The sequence below is a fragment of the Bos indicus genome, chromosome 1 (genome assembly GCF_029378745.1).
Source record: "Bos indicus isolate NIAB-ARS_2022 breed Sahiwal x Tharparkar chromosome 1, NIAB-ARS_B.indTharparkar_mat_pri_1.0, whole genome shotgun sequence".
Lineage (NCBI taxonomy): Eukaryota > Metazoa > Chordata > Mammalia > Artiodactyla > Bovidae > Bos > Bos indicus.
Window position 1 is genome coordinate 69,491,222 of NC_091760.1, and position 23,597 is coordinate 69,514,818.

At 41.2% G+C, this 23,597-nt stretch overlaps 1 protein-coding gene across 31 annotated transcripts in view; it reads left to right on the plus strand.

The window, feature by feature from the left end:
• KALRN (kalirin RhoGEF kinase) overlaps positions 1–23,597 on the plus strand; it is a 689,644-nt gene that overhangs the window by 439,081 nt on the left and 226,966 nt on the right. For all 31 annotated transcript variants that reach the window (XM_019956772.2, XM_019956779.2, XM_070800327.1 and 28 more), the window contains 5 exons: positions 1,878–2,060; positions 3,295–3,413; positions 6,195–6,261; positions 6,825–6,934; positions 21,352–21,421. In XM_019956772.2, the coding sequence (XP_019812331.1) occupies positions 1,878–2,060; positions 3,295–3,413; positions 6,195–6,261; positions 6,825–6,934; positions 21,352–21,421 (549 nt within the window). The remainder of the gene's footprint in view (positions 1–1,877; positions 2,061–3,294; positions 3,414–6,194; positions 6,262–6,824; positions 6,935–21,351; positions 21,422–23,597) is intronic.

Genomic DNA, 23,597 nt, shown 5'->3' on the forward strand with positions numbered 1-23,597 from the left:
GTATGTCCTTGGGGAACTTCCCTGGTGGTCCGGTGGCTAAGACTCTGTGCTCCCAGTGCACGGTCTGGTCCCTGGTCAGGGAACTAGATCCCACATGCTACAACTAAGACCCAGTGCAGCCAAATAAATAAAGTTTTTTAAAAGTTCTTGGAATACCAGGTATCTTTTATTGACTGATTCTCAGTGCTGCTGCTGTTTGCCTTTTCATGGTTAGAGAGGTGTTTCTCCTGTCCTCATACCCACCTTATCTCCTTCACACTAAAGCTCTTCTGGCCGCTTGTCTCCCAGCCCCAGGGACCAGCCCACTGCACTGAGATAGGAGAGGCTCAGACGTGTTCACTGAGTTGCTGGAGAGCGGAAGCCCTGGCTGTGTGGTGGCCAAGTTCTCTTCTTGCCTTTCCCAGCAGACCTCGGGCATTTCTTGAAAGGATCAGTCTCTCATGGGAGGAGGGGCTGTAGATGAGCCTGGAGAGGCCAGGGTGATGGTGGTGGCATAAGGAATGAAAGGCTCTTCTGTCTGTTCCACTGTTGCTCCAGTGATTTTCTGCCTGCTTCCCTCAGTTATCTGGATTGCAGCATGGTCCAAATTTTGGACTTACTTTCCCCCTGTTTGAAAGAAAAAGGTTATTTTTCAGAATAGTATTTAAATACTCTTCTTTTCTCTTCAAATCTATCAGACTTTCCTAATAGACTTTAGAGTTTCAAAACCCAAACTTAGGATAAAAGATGAGCAAGCGTTTGCTTGTTTGGACAGCCATTCCATTTCTATATCTTAATGCACATAGACCCCACCTCCCCCATGAGACCTGTCCTGCCTCGGCCAGCCCACCTTTATTTTTTTTCCTTTTTTAAAATCACTGCAGTGTTAACTATACATGCTTTACACTTTGGCATTCAGTTATACAATGCCCTGAGTTGTTTAACTGCTCTGGGTGAAAGTCTTGTCCCTCTAGGAATAAAGACTGTTGGTAGGAAATGAGTATCTCTTTTTCTTCTCTTGTCTACCCCCCAAGTCAGTTTCCACACCCCTCTGCACATTGGTGTGGTCAGAGTAGGTGTTGAACACACTTTTGTTAGGAATGAAATTAACCCAATATATGCCATGGCTCCACCTCACTTAGCCCTGTGATGGAAACTAGCTTTGTTCACTCCTCTCTCTAAAGAAAACTAAAGATAAGATCCTGGTGGTGAAAGAGACAGAGTTTACTCTTAAACCTGCTAGTTAGATTTCTTCAGATTCTGGCTGTACCAACACACTTGAGGTTTAGAAAGCCTTCTTCAAGCCAGTGCAATGAAGGGAGAGAACTAGAAACTATAGACAAGAGGCAAATACACTCAACCACTTACAGGTTGTATGAACTTGGACAAGCCCTAAGCCTCTCAAAGCCTCAGCTTTTTTCATATGTGACTCAATAAGACCTACACCGCCTCCCTCCACCAGCCTTCTAGGGATGCTTTAAGACTCAAACAAGCCTCTGATGTGATATTAGCATACTCTGTAAACCAATAAAGTACTATATTAACATAAGAGATTCTTACATCAGTAATCATACTGGCTAACATATATTGCTTACTGAGCTCTTATTTTGAGCATTGTATTCAGACCCATCCTGCATTGTCAACTCATGTAATGCTCACAGCAATGTTATGATGTAAACACTGTTATGACCCCTATTTTGCAGATGAAGGGACTGAGGCACAGAGGGTTTCAGTAGCTTACCCAGGACTTCCAGCCTATAAGTGACAGCACTGGGGTACAAATCCCAGCAGTCTGGCTCTGAGGTCTCTATGGCTGCTGTGAAGAAGGAAAGACGGATGGGGTGATGGGTTATGAGAGTGAAGGTCAGCTAGTAACTTATGACCATCTTTTGGGGCAGCAAACAAAGGAGAAGGTGAAGCTTCTGATTCAGCTGGCTGATAGCTTTGTGGAAAAAGGTCACATTCATGCCACAGAGATCAGGAAATGGGTGACCACAGTGGACAAGCATTACAGAGACTTCTCACTGAGGATGGGAAAATACCGGTACTCCCTGGAGAAGGCCCTAGGAGTCAACACGGAGGTAGGTGTGGGGGTTCCCAGGTGGGGCGTCTTCCTTTCCCTCTCCCTCAGGACTGCTGCTCCTCACTGTGGAAGGAAGCTGGGATTGCAGAGGAATCTTTCTGAGCTGTTGGCGCCTAGAGCACTTGCCTTGTGTGGTTTTTCTCCTGGATGGGCTGGATCTTTCTGGAACTTCCAACTCCCCACAACTGGTGCTGTGTATATTGTAAAATTGGCTGGTCAGGGGTGGGGCCTATGGCTACAGAACAGAGTTTTTCTACGTGTAGAGTTAACTGTTGACTTTGAGGATTAAACTCCTTATCTTGGCTTCATCAGTACTGTCTTCCACCCAATTATGTTGACCAGCAAATGATTAGAGTCCTCAGTATGTATAATAATGCTCTTTTAAGAATAAGGGATGCAGTATGTATAAAGTCTATTTGACATTTCAACTGAAAAGAGACACTCTTTGCCAGGAAGCAAAGAAGACTGACTTTTTAATCTCTTCTTTATAATAGGGGTCAGTAACCTATGAATTAAGAGCTAAATACAGGGTAGCAATTTAATCCTAGGATTTCTAGTTCTTAAATCTTTAAATAAGCTCATACTCTGAAACAGAATAAAGTGGTCAAACCACTAAAGTTGGGGGAATTAACATCTCCCCCAGGCTTTAACCTATGAGCTTTTTTCCCTAGAGGTTTTCATCCTATATAAATACCAGACAGTGGTTGAAGTAAGCAGGAATGGGCAATCAGAAAATTCAGTAATTGTTCTATCATTTAGCTTTCTATTTCCAGAGAAGTTGTTTGTTTAAATAAAAATATTTACTTTTTTTACTTTCCCTTGACAAATGGAAGTTTTCTTCTGTATTTATGCATTTCTGTTTCACATCTGTTTTAATGGTTAATAGTCAACCTTGGACCAGTGTGTGTGTGTAGATCCAAACAGAGCCAAAGTCCTTGGAGAAATAGGACACTAGTTATCAAGTGTGGTCATTCTTTCCCTTTGTTGTAGATATTAGTCCTGAACATTTGACTTGGACATTTTATATTTTCTTATTTGAAAAAACATTATGAAAACGTTTTTGAAGAATTATGAAGAAGAGTGCTTGTGGGTGGCAGTTGCTGGGATTCCCCATCTTCTTATCCTTCTCCATTACATCTTTCTCTGTTTTTCCTGTCCCCTGCCTCCCCTAACTGTTGAGGTGCTTTCCCAGAACATCTCCAAGGTGACCTCTGTGATCTGTGTGTGTGTAGGATAACAAGGACCTGGAGCTGGACATCATCCCAGCAAGCCTTTCAGATCGTGAGGTCAAGCTCCGGGATGCCAACCACGAGGTCAATGAAGAGAAGCGGAAATCAGCCAGGAAAAAAGAGTATGTTTATGTGTGCATGTGGGCAGGGGTTGGGGGCAGTTTCCGCTTGACTGGCAGGTTCCTCATAGCCGTGCTTGGTTTTCACTGCCACCCATCACTTTAGACTAGCGGATGTGTCCTCATGACCACCTACAGAGGTTGGGATGGACAGACGGGATGCTTCCACCCACATTTCACACTAACCAAGAACTGTAGGGCATTGGAGAGAAGAAACAATGAACCAAGTCAACTTTACAAACCAAGTCTTGCCACTCTGCTTCCTTTACATCAGTGTTACACAGTTACATACAGCCAGAGATATGCACACACTTTATGAAGAGCATTTTGACAGAGTCCTTTCAGGTAATGCTGGAAAAAAGTGTGTGCTAAGATTAAGAAGTCTTCTGTAGTTGATTTTATCAAAATAAACTAGGACCACAGGTCCCTTAGAGCTGAAGAAATTCAAGGTGGTCTGTGAAGTCAGAGCTTGTGTTTCATCTGGGAGTGTAGTAGTTTGTTTGGGCTGCTGTAACAAAGTATGATGAAGTAGATGCTTTTAACAATAGGAATGTATCATCTCACAGTTCTGAAGGCGAGAAGTCTGAAAGTACAGTGTTGTCTGGGTTGGTTCCTTCTGCGGGCTGAGAGGGAAGCCTCTGCTCCAGGCCATTCTCCTGCCACATTGATGGCTGTCTTCATGTGCACTTGGCATCCTCCCTGAACACAGGCCTGTGTCCAGATTTCCCCCCCTTTTAGGGATACTAATCATTTTGGAATGGGGGCCCAGCCTATGCCAGTATGACCTCATCTTAACTAACTGCATCTGCAATGACTCTATTTCTAAATAAGTGCCACATCCTAAGGTACCGGGAGTTGGGACACAACATATGCATTTTAGGGGAGACACAATTCAACCCATAACAGGGAGGAAAATGAGGAGAGAGTGTGAGGACAGATCTTCCTGCTGGCTCTCTCTGGGTCTCCAAATCGCCAGAGGATGGTAAAGGTGAATGGAAAGTAAAAGAAAATGGGGTAGAAGGTAGTGGAGCTATATTATGAAGAAAAACAGGAAAAACTGCAGGAAGTAGAAGGAGAAAAAAGGAGAAGATAGAAGCTTGCCAGAATCCAAGGCAGTAAAATCAAAGACAGCTTTTCAAAGCACGTGGGGTTACGTTCCTTCTGATCTTCCTTCTTTGCTTTTTCACCAAGCACTGACAGTGTTCTGGGAACTGTGCTCACGTGAGCTTGTTTAATCCTTGCAGCGGCCCTCTGTGATCAGCTGTGTTACAGCTGAGTAGTCTGGGGCTTGGAGAAGCAAGAGCTGCCTCTAGGAAACAGCAGTCATGATTCAGTTCCTGTTTGTCTGACTTCAAAGCTCACGGACTTTCCATCTACCAATAGAGCAAGAATAGTAAGAGTGTGGCTTATTAACTCCTCCAAAAGGGAATTTTTATACTTTAATGGAAAGGCCACTACTAGAACAGTGTATTGCTTTAAAAAAACAAAAATACCATGAAGATAAAGGTCCAGGAGAAGATGCCTCTTATTTTGACATTTCTTGTGAAATTCCCAATAGGGAACACTCTGTGGATAATCTATCTCTAAATTTTTATCTGATGTGACACGTTATAAATAGGAATTTTTATTATAAAGTACCATGAAAACAGTGACGTAGAAAATCTAAAATAAATGTATAAAAATAGACTTTGTGCTAAATTAGATATTATTGCACATCACATGCCAGCTAGGAAGGACCATTTATAATACAAATTTGTGAAAGACGTGGGTACACCACAGTGAAGCCCCACGTCTTTAAGTTTAATGTCTGCCCAGGGGCACTGTGTTATTTAGGAGTCGGGGAGAAAGGAGCCCTGCCCTTGCAAATGTGTGGCATAGGCTTCTCTTTTCGGGAGAGTGAAGAGCAGTCACTTAACATTGTTAGCTTGTCCTGTGGTTGGGATCACCCACTCAGCCTCAGGCACAGTAGTTTGCAATGTAAAATAGTCCCTTTGGAGGCCAGAGGTCAGCATACTATGGCCTACAGGCCACCCCTGGCCCACCACCCGTTTTAAATAGGCAATAAACTAAAAATTATTTTCTACATTTTTAAATGATGACAACTATCAAAACAAGAATATTTTGTTACATAAAAATTAGATGAAATTATTTTCTGTTCATAAATAATTTTATTGGAACACAGCCAGACTTATTTCTTTTTAACGTATGTCTGTGGCTTCTTTCACATCCAACAACAGAGCTGAGTGCTTGTGACAGAGACTGAGTGACCCACAAGTGGTTACTCTCTGGTTCATTACAGAAAACAGTTTGCTACCCTTTCTGACTTTTAAACCTGGTTTAACCTGTGGAACTGTGAACCATTTTGGTGTAAGTCAGCAATTCTACTGAGCAGGAATCAGCATTCTGGGAGCTACACTAAGAGAAATGTAGGAAGCTGAGTTGGTGTCTAGTTGGTGAGAGTGAGTGTGAGCGGTGCTGCAGGCTTGTGCCCACACACACACGTGCAACTGAGAGCACACAAATATCAGCACAGAATCACAACATGGTAGACCTGGGGCAGAAAGGAGGGGAGTAAGTATGGAACTTGCTGAGCACAAGCGTACTGAAGGGACACAACGCAAATGCTCAGAGTGAGAGGGGCTCAGAGGAAGAGATTTATGTTAATCAAGTAGAAATAAAGGACATTCAAGAATGTGATAAATGCTTGGGGTGGGGGCAGTGAAGTTTGAAAGAAGGGATGTGTTCTCTCTCTAACCAACTAAAAGCCTGTTTGTTTCCTTCTAGATTCATTATGGCAGAATTGCTCCAGACAGAGAAGGCTTATGTGAGGGACTTACATGAGTGCTTAGAGGTAAGTCTTGTGGTCATCAGTTCTCAGCTGTGTTAGAAAATGATTTCCTTGCCACATCTGGTACTGGAGAGGAGCTCAGTACTCTGTCTTATCCCAGAGCTTGAAGAATGAAAAACCAGCCAGAAGACTTCTTTCCCCAAGTCAGTAATAATTGCATGAGAATTAAAAGTGCTTTGGAAAACAAACTTTTCTGAGATTGGAACTAGACCCAGCAAAAGAAAGCATGTAAGGAAAATGAATTCAAAATAAAATACATGACATAGTCAATGAACTTAAGTCTGAAAAGCTACATCTCCCCGCTGATGCACAGTCAAACTCAAAGCATGTTTAATAAATAAAAGTATGGAGTTTGTGCTGTTGCTGGGATGAATTTCCTTAACAGCAGATCAAGATAATAGAACATTCAGGTTTTCTTTCTTTTCATTCTGCTTATTTACCATCTCACTTTTTAAGCTCTACATGCATCCCTAGTCTGACCCTTACCCCACAAGTTTTTAAGGCCTATTTTGCATGTATTTCACATGGCAATGCTTGCCAATGATGGAACTGTTGCTGTCTTACAGACCTACCTGTGGGAAATGACCAGTGGTGTGGAGGAGATCCCCCCTGGGATCCTTAATAAGGAGCATATCATCTTTGGCAACATCCAGGAGATCTACGATTTTCATAACAAGTAGGTTGGTGGTGGAGGGTTTCAGTGGAGTACACTTAGGGCCATAAATACCCAACAGCACGGCTTCCCAACAAGTGGACCAAAGTTGACTGGGAATTCTCTCCCAGTAAAGTAGTGCCTGTTAAATCTCTAAGTCAATGGCTGTCAGACTTCTTTCTCACTCACCCCTCTTTCTCCACAGTGGTCCAAAATTCCTAATGGAGAGTGAGGTCAAATGTTCAGCAGTATCCTGACTAACCTAACTGCCAGTATCCTCAGACTGAATCAAAATAATAGGCAGGCTTGAGGAAGTAAAAGTAGCTTTTCTTTATTAAAACTCTGGGTAATCCTGACATTAGAATTCATCTGAGGTTAACCATCCTACTTTGCAGGCCTTAGGTTTCAAGTTCCACTGATGTTTTCTTTTGACCTAAATATTCCCTTCATCCCTAACTACCTCATCATCCCCACCCTCAACCAAAACAATAGATTGATAGATACCTAATCAAATTATCTAATTGAATATATTTCTTGAGAGTTTATAGGGGAGAACATCAATCAACCCTCTATGTTTTGTTGAAATAAGTAGAATCATAGAGCCCTAAAACTTCACAACTCATTTCTTCCAGCTCCCAATCTGATTTAAACATCTTTTCCATAGCATACTAAACATATTCAATCGTTAACAAAGGGTCAGCAAGAACACTGGTTGGTTAGATGACATATCCAGCTATGGAAATAACTCAGTTTCCAATGTACAAATGGAGGGAACCTTGAGAAATAATGTTGACAAAAAGTCCTAGAGCTCTCTCAGGACCCTGTTGCAAAGGAGGGCTAACGTAGAGGTTCAGAGTTGTAGGATACAGTGTAGAAGAAGTCCTAGGGTCGGGCTAGTTAAGGCTTTGACTCAATGAAGTTGTCATGCTGGAGATGAAACTGCCAGGGCACCAGGGTGGCAGTCCCCTGAGCCAAGACTCCAGAGCAGCACTGTGCCATAGAGCCGTCAGTAGGTGGTAATGTTTTGTGTCTGTGATGTCCATTACCATAGCCACTGGCTGTGTGTGCTTAGTGAACACGTGATGTGTGATTATGCAACTGAGAGCTGCGTTTTCAACTTTGTTTAATAAATGTAGGTGACAAGTGGCTACTCTGTGGCACGGCCCAGCTCTAGAGAATGAGACCTCATTCTTTGCTAAGAATGACCAAAGGCAAGTGTGTGTGTCCAGTTGCTCAGCAGTGTCTGACACTTTGCAACTCCATGGACTCTAGCCCACCAGGCTCCTCTGTCCATGGGATTTTCCAGGCAAGAATACTGGAGTGGGTTGCTATTTCCTCCTCCAGGGGATCTTCCCAGCCCAAGGATCAAACACGCATCTCCTGCACTGCAGGCGGATTCTTACTGAGCCACCTGGCGAGTAATAGTTGGATATAAAAGGATGCTGAGCTCTAAAAGGTCTGAAAAGCAGGTGAAGAGGCAGTCCTCTCATCAACACCTGATGATTAATCCCCTGTAAAGTCATCAAATGGCATTAGTTTAAAGGAAACATAAAATATGTAGCTCCCCTATCCGATTATGAAAGCAGTAAGCTCCAGGGTGAAAATACCTTCTGACTCTCTGGAGTACTTGATAAAAGTTTCTAGTCTTTTTTTAATCCAAATTTTTATACTCTCTATATTTTTTGTCTGGAAATCTCCAGCGACAGCAATATTTTCTCTTCATGTCTATTTAATAAGATCCCAATAAAGCCATTCTTGACCACTGACCCCACATTCCATCATCTGAGCTCAGTTGAGTATTATCCCATCTCCCTAGATATTTGGGAAGATATCAGCCTAGAAAGCAGTAAGTCATGTTACTTTTCTTATCTGATTTATGATCTCTGGGATTTAGTCAGAAGTTTCACTTTGCTCACATTCTTACCAAATTGGCAAGGTATAGAAATACAGAGATCACTATACGCACTTCATGTGAGCCTTGTTTTTGCCAAATCAGTGTATAAGGGGAAAGACTCTTCGTTTCAAAATTGACCAATTGTAACAGAATATCTGGGCTTCCCTGATGGCTCAGCGTTGAAAGAATCCACTTGCCATACAGGAGACATGGGTTCAATCCCTGGGTTGGAAAGATCCCCTGGAGAAGGACATGGCAACCCACTCCATGTTTGGAACACTCCATGTTCCCCATTCTTGCCTGGGAAATCCCATGGACAGATAAGCCTTGTGGGCTATGGTCCATGGGGTCATAAAGAGTTGGGCACAATTTAACAACTAAATAACAACAGACTATCTAGCATAACCTTGCCTTATTGTGGTTTAAAGGTATCAATCCAGTAAATCAAGGCAAGCTGTTTGGTAGTCTATTTAAAAAGTAGCTGAAGATCTACCTAACAGTTACAAAATAGAGTTCTAAGAACTCCATAAAATAAAAAGTCAAATTAAGCCATAGGAATATCGCATTTTGTAGAGGAATAAATTCAGTGATTAAGAACACAGCTACCCCAAAAATGTTACCTATTTATTAACATCATAAGAAACAAGAAGAAAATAAAAACCAGCCTCTGACCAACCAAAAGAAATAGCATAAAGATAAAGTTCTTATCTTTCCAGAGGAACTCCTTCTTGTCTCCCATAAAACTCTCTCTATTTCTTGGTCAGATTGTTTCCAGGCCCATAGCAATTTAGAAGCATCAAATAAGAATCAAGAATTTGAGCAAGTAGCTTGGTATCAGTACGTGACAGGAAAGAAAGAGAAACTTTCAAAAAAGAGTCAAAAGAACCCAAAAGATCAAGGTGGTCAAGACCTATTCTCCATTGGTACAGATGATCCTATGTCCCAGTATAACCCAGTATAGGGCCCAACAGAACCACTGTATTATGATACAGCGTAATAATATATTATTATATTAGTAATAGCTAATAATGAACCATTGGCATATCCTGCATGAAAAAGCAAGGAACTTGTAATGCATTTAGAAAGCTATCCACCAAAAGATGTTTTAAATAGTCCACAATTTAGGGGAACATGCAAAAAAATCAAGCTGTTTATTAATTCCCAGTAGGATCTAGAAGACTTAAGGCTTTATTTACTCTACTCATAATATGTGCTTTCTTCTCATGTCATACAAAATTTGACTAATGTAGAAAGTATAACCCTCTAAAATCTCTAACGAATAATATTAAAAATGGCAATTAAGCCAACTTTGAAAATGCAGAAATTGTGCACTCCATAAGAGGTCATATCTTTCACTGCATAACCCCAATACTTGGCACACAGTAAACATTAAGTGAGTGTTTGTTGGGTGGATGAATGTATGGATGGGCTAAAAATAGAATTAAAATTTGCAGACTTATGGCTAATGCCATTCAAGTCATAATTCTCTCTTTTGTTTATGAAAATCTCAAGATACGGAAAATCATTATTTTTCTTCACCACTGTCAGAACCTTCTAGACAAGCAAAACATTTGCATGTCTAAATGAAAGAGTTTCCTGGGTACTTCTTATTGGGAAGACCAGGCAATTGTCCAAACTCTAGTTTGCTCTTTAGGAATACTTTTCTGAAATGGTCACTTTTTAACCTAAACATATCAAAAGGTTCTTTTTAACCCCAGTTGCTTGCATCTTTTCAAATTTATAATTAAGTGCTATCTGACAGAGAAACAGACTCCTCTGATTTCTAGTGCATAGCTCAGGTTCTGTGCATCTTCTCTAGAGAGAGAGTGAGGGAAAGAGATTGGGAGGGAGGAAGACTGGAGACAGAGAGACTGAGAGGCAGAGGGACTGAGATGGACGCGGCCTGCATAACCACATCAGCTGAGGCGCTAGGAAATTAGCATCTAGACCAAAGGTGAATGTGTTAAACGACTCGGCTAGTTAATATCGATCCTTCTAAATGATGTCACTTTGAAAAATGACAGTCAAGATTGGTTTTGTGTGTGTGTGACCTTCCTGTAGGAGCTTTGTCTCTGTAGGTGTTGAATGGAGAAGTTCCATTCAATACCTAAATTCTGAGCTTTGTCTCTGTAGGTATTGAATGGAGAAGTTCCATTCAGTACCAAAATTTTGTAAAGAAGAACAATTCATATATGTAGAATTTAACAGTTACAAGTAGTGATGTTAACACACATTGGAGGTTTAAGTGGAGTGATACTTGGTTTTTACCCTCTGCTCTCCCTATGTTGATTCTGCATCTCATATCTATGGAACTAGATCCAAAGACCATGGCACTTATCTACTCAAAACCTAGATCTATTTTTTGCATTTTGTTAAGCATTCTGGGAGTACTCAGGAAAGGTAATAAATGCCATACATAGATCTCCCCAATGGTGGTGGTTTTATTAATGCTCTCTCCCCACTTTGACTGGCCTACAGCTTGCAATGTGGGAAAATTATTCATTTTCGATTTGCCTTGTATTTGATTTTCAGCTTCAGTAAGGACAGCAGTTTGTTTAAAATGCTCATCCTCTTTGGTTAAATCTGAACTTAATTTTTCCCTTTCAGTTTTTGGAGATATGGCCATATGTGAGTCTGGGCAATAACATTTTTTAAAAATCTCTGTTGTCAGGGATCAGAAGGTCTTCCTGAGCATCAAGCATAATTGTCTCCACTGACAGATAAGGGCCCTGAGACCCAGAGAAGGCCCAGTGACTTGCACATTTTGTGACATCTTCCCATTGAACAATTAGGCATAGATTCCAGGGGCTGGGGCGGTCCCTTTCTCCTCTCCACAGACCATGGCTGGCACTGCCAAGTCTGGTTGCTTTGGTTCATATCTAACCAGCTTCAATGTGCATCCTCAAATCTCAGGAACACTTCAACCCATTTCTTCCATAGGTATGTCATCCAGGTCACACACCCTTACAATAATGGCCTGAAATGAAGAAGTCTGGGAGTGAGTCTCCATCCTGGGTCAAGGGTGGGGGAAGGTGAAGCCGTCACACTCCCAGTGGACTGTGTCTTGTCACGTCTGCTCCTGTGAGACTGAGGCACAAGAAGGGCAAGGTGGTGGGTGGAGGGGGTGCAAGGCAGGAGTGGTGGCGACCAGAGTGTGGAGGAAGGGAGGAGAGACAGACTGAGTGGGAAAGTGGGATAGAACACCTGGATAGAGGAGAAGTGAGGACAGTGGATATCAAGGGAAAGAAGAGATGGGGAGAAGAAGGGAGAGAGGAAGGGAGAGTGGGCAGTACTAGAGGAGGCAGTATAGAGAGGGGGAGAGTGAGATGGAAGGGGAGAGATGGATGAAAAAGAGCTAGCCCTCCCTGTCTCCTATGGTAGGCAGGAGAGTCAGTTAAGTGTTTTTCAAACATTTTGTATTATGAGCCAAAGAAAAATTATATATCCTGTCCTGATATGCACATGCTTTATATATTATATATAATAGGAAAATTAAATCCTGCAAAATGATACCCTCACCATGTGTGATGAGCTCTGATATTTTGGATTAGGTTCTGTTCTCCTTCCTCTTTAATGCTGGTTTCCACCCTCTAAATTGATTCTACAACCCCGTGGAATGCAGAGGGTGGATCTGTAGCTACAAGGTGAGGCACTGGCTCCCCCAAGTGGAGAGAGAAGGGGTGTGCAGGCCACAGCCTCATCTAAAGGCCCCTCTGCCAGGGGGCAGCTGCTTTCCCTGCTTGGCCTCTCCTTCTCCCTCCTGTACTCACGCACTTTGGTTGTATTCTCTGCTTTCTGTGCTTCTTTCCCACACCAGGAAAATCTTGTTCTATTCTACTCTCTTGTTTCATAGAAACTGGAACTTACAAAGGTTCGTGACCTGCTCAAACTGAGTAACACAGCCAAAGAATCCACGTCTTCATGACTCCCTATTTTCACACTGTCATTTTCTTAATATTCAAATGTCAAGCAGAGAGGAAGGGGACATCCTAGTGTGTTTTTTCTTGGGCCCTAAATTTATACTCTGAGAGATAACTGTGAGCCTTACACACTTATCAGTAGGGCCTTAAAAAATTATAGCTGCGATTTTGTTGCTGTTTTTTTTTTCCAGTGCTACTTTTATAAATATGGGGGAGTACCCAAAGACAAACAAAGTCTAAACATTCATTTTGGTGTGTCAAAGTCATGTTCATTTCAGTTGTACACACTAACTTCTTGGTGTCCATGCCTAGCTACTAAACAGCCTGTCTGTCAATGGCCTATGAATAACATTAAATGCAAGATTAGTTGTTTATATTTTACTTTAACATTAAACTTATGTTTGTGCAGTACTGTTTGATTCATCTAATCACAAAAGTTAAATTTAGGAAATATTAGCAAAACATATTCAACAGGTAGCACTGCCGTGAGGTAAGCTGCTGCTTGAGGTTTAAGGTGAGGGTGGGGGGTATACTGAGTAAGAGTCCAGCCGTGTGCACCTTTCCCTCTCCACCTCTAACCTCAGCAGAAGTTTCTGCTGTGAAATAAAGAGAGAGCCTGGTGATTGTCATGGCTCAGCCCAGATGATCAAACTGTGCTGAGCAAAGACTTCTATGAGCCATCTGGCACCTTCCCTGGGGTGCACACAACCCTCCAGTAGTTTAACAGCTGCTCAGTGTGCTAACCAGCTGTCCTGGCCTGCAGTCCAGAACCTCTTCCATGCTGGGCTCTGGGTCTATCTGGTCACTAATGGGTCCCTTAGAAATGATCTCTAGCTCCTCTTGTATGCAGAAGCATAAGGGGCAGTGTCCTGGGCTGCCTGCAATAAGCCTGATCCTCTCTCCCCAGCCTGCCTCCAGCTTTATTTGTTTATGTCTCCTTGTTGTTCTACTTTTCTCTTGTTACCACTGTGACCCTGCTTCATTCCCCTTCTCACCAACAAGTGTATATGCCCATGCCTGAGAGCATGCACAAACAAGGCCATCGCATGTATTCCCCTTTAAATTCAAGCTGTACCCTTGATGTGAAGGTCCTCAGTGAAGGACACACTCCTCTAGAAGCAGTAAGACTATAGACCAAATTTACCTTTGGCAAAAATAAGTTTCAGAATGGCCCAGGGTGCCTTTGGAATGGTACTGTTTTCATAGTGCTTATGGCACCCCACTCCAGTACTCTTGCCTGGAAAATCCCATGGATGGAGGAGCCTGGTGGGCTGCAGTCCATGGGGTCTCTGAGGGTCGGACACGACTGAGCGACTTCACTTTCACTTTTCACTTTCATGCGTGGGAGAAGGAAATGGCAACCCACTCCAGTTTTCTTGCCTTGAGAATCCCAGGGACAGGGGAGCCTGGTGGGCTGCCGTGTGACTCTATGGGGTCGCACAGAGTCAGACACGACTGAAGTGACTTAGCAGCAGCAGCAATGACAAAGCTCACAAAGTTTTTCTGTCAATAATGCTGGTGGCTTTATTTCCCAGGATCCCATCCAAAGCCGGAGGGAAGCATTTTCCTCATAAAGTAACTGCATAATGTATTGCATCACAATAATTTGATAGAGTAATAGCATTGCTTAGATCTTGACATTTCTTTTTTATTGAAGTGTAGTTGTTGTACACTAAGTATGATGTGCTGTGCTTAGTCACTCAGTCGTGTCTGATTCTGCGACTCCAAGGACTGTAGCCCGCCAGGCTCCTCTGTCCATGGGGATTCTCCAGGCAAGAATACTGAAGTGGGTCTCCATGCCCTCCTCCAGGGGATCTTCCCAACCTAGGTACTGAACCCAGGTCTCCCACATTGCAGGTGGATTCTTTACCATTTGAGCCACCAGGGAAGCCCCACTATGTACAATACAGGTGTACAATAGAGTAATTCACAATTTTAAAGGTTATATTCCATTTAAGATACTGACTGTATCCCTTGTGTTATACAGTATATCCTTGTAGCTTATTTTATTTTATACCTGATAGTTGTAACTTTTAATCCCCTACCCCTGTATTGCCCCTCCCACTTCTCTTGCCCCACTGGTAACCATTAGTTTGTTCTCTGTATCTGTGAGCGTGCTTCTTTTTTGTTATGTTCATAAGTCTGTTGTATTTTTTAAATTCTGCAAAAAAAAAAAAAATACAGTATTTGAATCTTGACATTTCGTTAAAAGTTTTACTCATTTCTGAAAGAACCCCAGATATTCACACAAGCACCTAAACTTCTTGCTTTGCTCATTCTCCCATGATTTATTACACATAATTATTGAAGTGGTAAAGACCAAGATGTTGCTATAGAACAGCTGAGGAGGAATGTCCCATCATTTGTGAAAAGTGTTGTGACTTCTTGTGCTTTAATTTAAACTCATCACGTCTATTTGAAGTAGGTAGAATTATACTGATCAAGTGTACATAACCTGTCGTCTTCATAAGTTTCAAATTAAAAAGCAAAATAGAGTTTAATACTGCTACTGGTCTTCAACAATTACTTGAGATGGTAGTGCACAACTTACTCAAAGTTATGAATCGATATGCCCATCACAGGATAGCTTGTTTAATTCCTACCCTTTTTATTTAAAAATTAAACCATGTAGAGTGGATGTAGGATCTGCCAGCTGGAAGCACACTGGAAAGGGCAGTCAGTTCAGTCGCTCAGCCGTGTCCGACTCTTTGTGACCCCATGGACTGCAGCATGCCAGGCCTCCCTGTCCATCACCAACTCCCAGAGCTTACTCACACGCATGTCCATAGAGTTGGTGATGCCATCCAATCATCTCATCCTCCGTCGTCCCCTTCTCCTCCCGCCTTCGATCTTTCCCAGCATCAGGGTCTTTTCCAATGAGTCAGCTCTTCGCATCAGGTGGCCAAAGTGTTGGAGTTTCAGCTTCAGCAGCAGTCCTTCTGATGAATATTCAGGACTGATTTCCTTTAGGATAGCTGGTTGGATCTCCTTGCAGTCCAAGGGACTCTCAAGAGTCTTCTCCAACACCACAGTTCAAAAGCATCAATTCTTCAGCGTTCAGCCTTCTTTATAGTCCAACTCTCACATCCATACATGACTACTGGAAAAACCATAGCTTTGACTAGACGGACATTTATTAACAAAGTAATGTCTCTGCTTTTTAATATGCTGTGTAGGTTGGTCATAGCTTTTCTTCCAAGTAGCAAGCATCTTTTAATTTCATGGCTGCAGTCACCATCTGCAGTGATTTTGGAGCCCCAAAAAATTACTTTCAAAAGCTGATCTATGGACTGGATGCATTAAAATCACCCACGGAGTTTTGCTAAATGATACAGATGCTCATCAGATCCTAACCCAGAGGACAGTGCACAGGCAGGAGCAGGGATCACTAAGTGTTCCCTGAGACAAAGTCTGATACTTTCCCCAAAAGTGTTCCATTTGCAAAGAAGTTTGGGAAGCATTGCATACTCTACTTATTTCAGAGATATAATGTACCTCATCATATTATAGGATTTTGAAAGTCCCTTCATAAACAAACCAATTTAACCCAGAATTTCCAAGCTTAAATGATATGTGACCTTGAAATCCAATTTTTACATAACCCCAATCAAGATTTTTCCCAGGATATGGTTTTCAGAGAAGACAATCTACTATAGATTTTTACCAGGGGCAGGGTGGGAAAAGCTCCCTGGGGATAAGTCTCCAGGAGTGGAGCTTATTAAAATTGGGAGGCACTGATCCTTAAAAACTAATTTAGTGCCTACTGTACACCAGGTATTGCTTTGGGTTTTTTATCTACATGAGTTTATTAAATCCTCGCAACACGAGGTTGTTTAAAATTGAGAAAAATGGTACTTTGTAAGACCCCCTACTGACAACTGTGACTAGATGTGAACTCTGGTTCTTTTATTTGAGCTTGGTTTGGGGAGGAAAGGAAAGTGAGGCCTTGGATTAGTAGAAGAGTGGGCTAGTGGCAGTTGCTGTTAAAACCTTCATTTTCCAGAAAGGCATTAATTCTAGAAATGATATGCTATGTACTTAATTCATTTTAAAGCGCTTTCATTTCTTGAGAATTTTTGGAGTATCCTCCCATAGGCAGCTACTGTCACCAAAAATTGCTATTACTCTCTTCAGCCTCTAGATCAATTATCAACTCTGTGGGCATAATTACCATTTTTTACTTAAAGTTAACCTTAAGTGACCAAGTCACTGACCTTTGGTCATAAGTTAAGGAAAGAGGGAAGCTCTCCCTGAGTCGTCAGAGTCCTTGCAACTTCTAAAACAAGGATACAATTTTATATCTTCTATGGAATGTCATGATCCAGGCTATTGTATCATTTCCTTGGTCACTCTTAATAGAGAAGAACCTGTATACCATAGTGGTCAGAGTGAGGGGACTGGAGCGAGAGCCCAAAAGTGGGCAAGTGGAAGTTTCCTACACCCAGGAGCATTTATCCTAGGCGCCTGGGGCTCCAGGTTCTCCTCCTTCTCTTTTGTTCCGAGTGCTCTTCTGTGCTTACTCCTCTTCTCTTTAAAGCGGTTCATTTCCTTTTACCAGTCCTTGTCCTAGAGTAGCTCTTCCCCGACTCACCAAGCCATTCCAGCCCTAACTCCCAGGTCCTGTTCAGCCCATCACATCTCAGAGCTGAATCTCTATCCATTGTCTTCACTGAGATTATCCTGAAGGCCAATATGAGAAACAGCCATAAAGACTATCTCAACACCTGAAAAAATACCTGTGAAGATTTTGTACCTTATGTTGTTTAGTGTTCTCATGGAAAACACCCACACAATACATGTCCTTTAGAATTTAGTTCCAGAAATAAAAATTATAGTATATTAAAAATAGATGAATGTTTTAATATGTTGTTATGTATGTGGTGATGATCCAGATTGCTTCTCTTTGCAACAACAAAAAAAAAACATGTTTTCTTCTTGTCCTTGTAAAAAAATTTGATCCTCACTTGCAGCATTATATAATATTTTTCTATTTCTAATTTAGAATTCATATTAAATACATGTGGGTCACCTGCAGTTCTTCTAAAAGTAGCAGTAAATATGATACTTTATTGATTTTTGAGCACTGCATATTTGCATTTTGTAAGCCCAAATTGCATTGTAATCACTGCTGTTCAGTGATTCAAATCAGGATACTCCAGAATTCAGGGGAAAGATGATTATCATTAAATGGATACTGCTAGGAGTCTTCAAACATTTTCAACTGACTTACTACTGAAGTAATACTTATTTGTAGTAGAAAATTTCAATGGCAGATGGACAAAAAATATCATCTATGATTCTATAAACAGAGAAGGCAATGGCACCCCACTCCAGTACTCTTGCCTGGAAAATCCCATGGACAGAGGAGCCTGGTAGGCTGCTGTCTGTGGGGTCGCTAAGAGTCGGACATGGCTGAGCGACTTCACTTTCACTTTTCACTTTCATGCATTGGAGAAGGAAATGGCAACCCACTCCAGTGTTCTTCCCTGAAGAATCCCAGGGACGGGGGAGCCTGGTGGGCTGCCGTCTATGGGGTCGCACAGAGTTGGACACGACTGAAGTGACTCAGCAGCATGATTCTATAAATCATTGGCATTTTGGCCTTACAAATATGGCTTGCCAAACATTTTTTAATTGCACATATATATTTCTTTAAACCAAAACCAAATCATTCTATGTCATTGAAAACAGAACACAGATAACAGGTGTGTGTGTGTGTGTGTGTGTGTGTGTGTGTGTGTGTAGGATGGCTCCTTTTCTCCACATCCTTGCCAACATTTGTTATTTGTGTTCCTTTTGGTGATAGCCATTCTGACTAGTGTGAGATGATGCTTCATTGTGGTTTTAATTTGCATTTATCTGATGATTAATGATGATTAATGATGTTGAAACATCTTATCATGTGCCTGTTAGCGATCTGGATGTCTTCCTGGGAGAAAAAGTCCATTCAGGTCTTCTGCCCATTTTTAAATCGCGTTGTTTTTTGTTGTTGTTGTTGTTGTTGTTTTTATTGGAGGATAATGCTTTACAATATTGTGGTGGTCTCTGCCATACATCAGTGCAAATCAGTCATATTATATATCTGCTCCCTCTTAAGCCTCCGTCCCCTCCTCATCCCAGCCCTCTCGGTTGTCACAGAGCACGCAGCTGGGCTCCCTGTGCTACATGGCAGCTTCCTGCTAGCTGTCTGTTGTAGACACAATGGTGCATATGTGTCAGTGCTGCTGTCTCAGCTTGTCCCACCCTCTCCTTCCCCCACTGTGTGCACCAGACCATTCTCAGTGTCTGCGTCTCCATTTCTTCTCTGTAAATAGGTTCATCAGTACTATTTTCTGGACCCCATTTATATGCATTAATACACGATATTTCTTTCTCTTTCTGACTTCTTCACTCGGTATAACAGGCTCTAGGTTTATCCACGTCACTACAACTGACTCAAATGTGTTCCTTTTTATGGCTGAGTAATATTCCATTGTATCTATGCACCACAGCTTCTTTATCCATTCATCTGTCGATGGACATCTAGGTTGCTTCCATGTCCTGGCTATTGTAAATAGTGCTGCAATGAACATTGGGGTGCATGTATCTTTTAGAATTGTGGTTTTCTCAAGGTTTATGCCCAGTAGTTAGATTGCTGGGTGATATGGTAGTTTTATTCCTAGTTTTTTAAGTAATCTCTGTAATGTTCTCCATAGTGGCTGTAGCAATTTACATTCCCAGCAACAGTGCAGTAGGGTTCCCTTTTCTTCACATCCTCTCCAGCATTTATTGTTTGTAGTATTTTGGTCATTCTGATTGGTGTGAGGTGATACCTCAGTGTACCTTTGATTTGCATTTCTCTAATAATGAGTGATGTTGAGTATCTTTTCATGTGTTTATTGGCCATCCGTATGTCTTTGGAGAAATGTCTGTTTAGATCTTCTGCCCATTGTTTGATCGCATTGTTAGTTTTTCTGATATTGAACTATATGAGCTGCTTATATATTTTGGAATTAATCCTTTGTTAGTTGCTTCATTTGCAGTTGTATGAGCTATTTATATATGTTGGATAGTAACCTTGTATTGCTTACATCATTTGCAAGTGTTTTCTCCTGTTCAGTAGGTTGACTTTTTGTTTTGGGAAGACTTTCTTTTTAACCACTTTATTGAAGTACGATTGGTGTAAGAATTTGTACATATTTAATATCACAAAAACACTGGTGCATTTGGGGATAATTATATACCCATGAAACTATCACCACCATCAAGGCCATAGACATATTTATCACCTCCCAAAGTTTTCTTTTCTATTGTTGTATAACAACACTTAACAAAAGGTCCATCTTCTTTGCAAATTTTAAGTATGTGATGCAATAATCTTAGCTATTGATATTATGCTATATAGTAGATCTCCAGAATTAATCTTGCAAAACTAAAATTATACACTTTAACCATTAGTTTCTTGGGTCGGAAATAACAGTATATATATCCCCTACTTAGACAAAAGGCAGAATATTAGGTACATTCTTCTACATCTTGCCTTTTTTACTTAACAGCTTGCCCTGGAGCTCTTCCATGTAAAAACCTACAAAGTTTTGCCATTTCCTATAGCCATATAGTATATGGTTCTATGGATGTACTATGGTTTACTTTGTCATCTATACACTGCCTTTTGCTATTATGAAGAGTGCCATGGTGAATATGCATATGTATACTTCATTTTGCATGTGTGTGACTACAACTATAGCACATTTTCCAAAATTAAAATTGCGGAGGCAAAGATAAGTACTTTTTTACTTTGATAGGTATTGTCAAATTGACCTGTAAAGATTATACCATCGTCCATCATTGTCAGAATGTTTCCCTACAACCTCATAATTACTTGTAACACTTTGTCTGATTTTTAAAAAGAAAATGCCATTCTAATGATTCTGGCTTATTTGAGCTTGTATTCTCTGAGCTCAAACCAACTGTTTAATGTATGAATTTGAAGTTGGTGTGGTCAGCTCTTTATTATTTATTAACATAAAAAGGAGCCATACCGTAGATATTCACAATGGCAGAAAATTCGGTAGTAATTCAATTCAGCTTTGAAATGTATTATGACATTTTCCCCATTAAATTTTCTTTCCTAACAGTGTCAGCAACAGGAAGCATTAACTCAGTTTTTAGCACAAACTGGGTACTGACGGAAGAAAGTGAAAAATTGGAAAGAAGTCAGTATAGGATTCGGAATTTTTCCACCTTACCTCTGGGATCATAGATAGTATTATTTTGGTCTTTTGATACCTATATCTATATATTTTCAAGTGTTGCAACATGCTCAGACTACTTGTATTAAAAAATAGAGTCATAGTTACCATTGAAATGCCCAACACAAGTATCATATTCCATCATTTTCAGCCTGAGAAGTGTAAACCTTTAAGGGAAACAATTAAGTAGCACTAATTAATCAATTAATTTAAAATGTAATGAAATTAGTTCCAACATATTTTAAATTGCTCCTTACCGCACATCACTTAGAAAGTGGAGAAGGCATATGTAAATAATGGAGTTGATGAGATTGGGTTGGCCTCAGTGTGAGCCTCTGGTGGGGAGGGGTCCAACAGTACAGAATGTCTGATTTCAGCCTTTCTCCCTCCCTGCAGCATCTTCCTCAAAGAACTGGAGAAGTATGAGCAGCTGCCTGAGGATGTGGGACACTGCTTTGTTACTTGGGTAACCTACTGACCTTCTCCTCCTACGATCCCATGTTTTCCAGGGGTACAGGTGATACCAGATGGCATCACTGTTCAGTGCCTGACTGATGATTGGTGTCACTGACATTCTAACACAGGACCAGGGGCTGTAGAGAAGATCCATGAGTAGATCTGAAAGAAAGCAGTCTATCACTGAGCACCAGAGCCCTCCTTGGGAAAGGTCCTTAGATGTTGTGTCTGATATCTACCTTAAAAAACTTTCAAAAACTGAAATGTCAGGAGATTGAAATAAGACCACCACCCCTGGTAGAAGAACTGTTCCAGCTCCATCCACGAGTTATTTTTAACAGGATGAGGGAATTAGAACTTTAGAAGTCCACCAAGCCATTGTTCACATTTTCTTCCTTAGTAAGAGAACAGACTCCTTGGTTATCCATCCCAATTCTGACCTACAGGATGTATACGTAGTCATTCTCTTTCTTGGAGCTGTTGTCATGGGCCAAGTAAATGGGCTGAATGTTCCAGGTTTTAATTATATACATGGAAACACTAGTCTCTGTTAGTATCTCCACGCCCTATTATCCTGAGTTCAGGCTCGTGGTATGTGTACCAACACCTCCAGGGAAGCCCACCTAGTACAATAAGTGCAACTAAACACGGAAATCTTTCCCCAGGGCCAGGAGTTCTAAATATTCAACAATTAACTAATTAGAACTACTACTCAAAACAGGCTAATTACTTTTCCAATGTCTTCACAATTCAGAGAGTTTACGCTCTTAACAGCCCTATGGAATAGGCAGGGCTGCGGTTATGTTTTATATTTTATAGATGGAAAGATCTCAGAGGACCTGGGATGTTGAATAGTCCATTGACATATAATTAATATCACAGTTTATCCTGCAACTCTAGACTTGAGTTGCCTCCTTTTTCTGAAACTGTAACATTTACTTCCTGGCCTGGTCTCTTAAGGAAGTCTCAGACTACCATTTTATTTTGTGCTAATACATTTTCCACCTCTAAATACATGAGCCCATGCACAGTTCACATTATTGCTAACAATAGAAAAAATGAAACTGACCATTAAGTGAAAGAATTTTTTTTTGGTATCTTGTTTCATACATTTTGTGGATTTGCCTTTCAATCAACCATAAGTATGATTTATTAGCATCTCTTAGGGATGATGAATGCCTCCTAAATAGTACATAAAAGTGGTTTCAGAAAACCTTTAGTATACAATATGCTCATTTTGCCAAGAATTATCTCAAAGTGATTTCTTAAGTCTTATCACCTTAATGTATGACTATAATGCAGGAGTAAAGGGTAGAAAGAGTTGCCATAACGGCAAGAGTTATGACCAAGAAGCCTCAAGTCAACTTGCCTGGGCTCCACTGCTTTCTGAATTTAAAGTGACCTACATTGTGGACTTCTCATGTGGCTCAATGGTAAAGAATCTGCCTGCCAATGCAGGAGACACAGGTTTGGTCCCTGGGTCAGGAAGATGCCCTGGAGAAAAAGAAATGGCAACCCACTCCAATATTCTTGCCTGGAAAATCCCATGGATAGAGGAGCCTGGCAGGCTAGAGTCCATAGGGTCACAAAAGTCAAGCATGACTTAGCGACTAAACAACAGCAACCAACCTCATGCCACTATTTTCATACCTGTTAAGTGGGTTGATAATAAAAGAACTCATCACATAGGGTTCTCATAAGGATCAAATGAGTTAGTATGTATAGAGTACTTGGGAAAGTAAGTGCTGGCATAAGTGAAACCTGCTATAATTAGCACTTAGTTAGGCTTCTTTTTTAGAAGAGGACATCCCCAATGTTATACAGGCTTTGGGATGGGGAGTACTTCACAGCTGGGAAAAGTGCTTGGTGGCCAAAGTACACATAACTTTCCCAGTGGAAAGGCTGTGAAGCACAAACCCAGGAGATGTCAAAGACATAAGAAATGAATTTTTACCGAGCCATACAATTCTTGACTTGAAGAAGCAATCTGTTTGGGATTCACTGTTTAGGATTCACTTAGGACCCCCCAAGGGTCACCCTGCTTTCGTTTTCCCCCATCATTGCTTCTGGCACATGTGGGATGGTGGCACAGTTGCTTGACATGCCCTAGAAACTGCCCCCATGGGGAGATTTAGAGTACAAGCAGATCTCTTGCTGAGATTACACTTCATTTTCATTCTTTGACT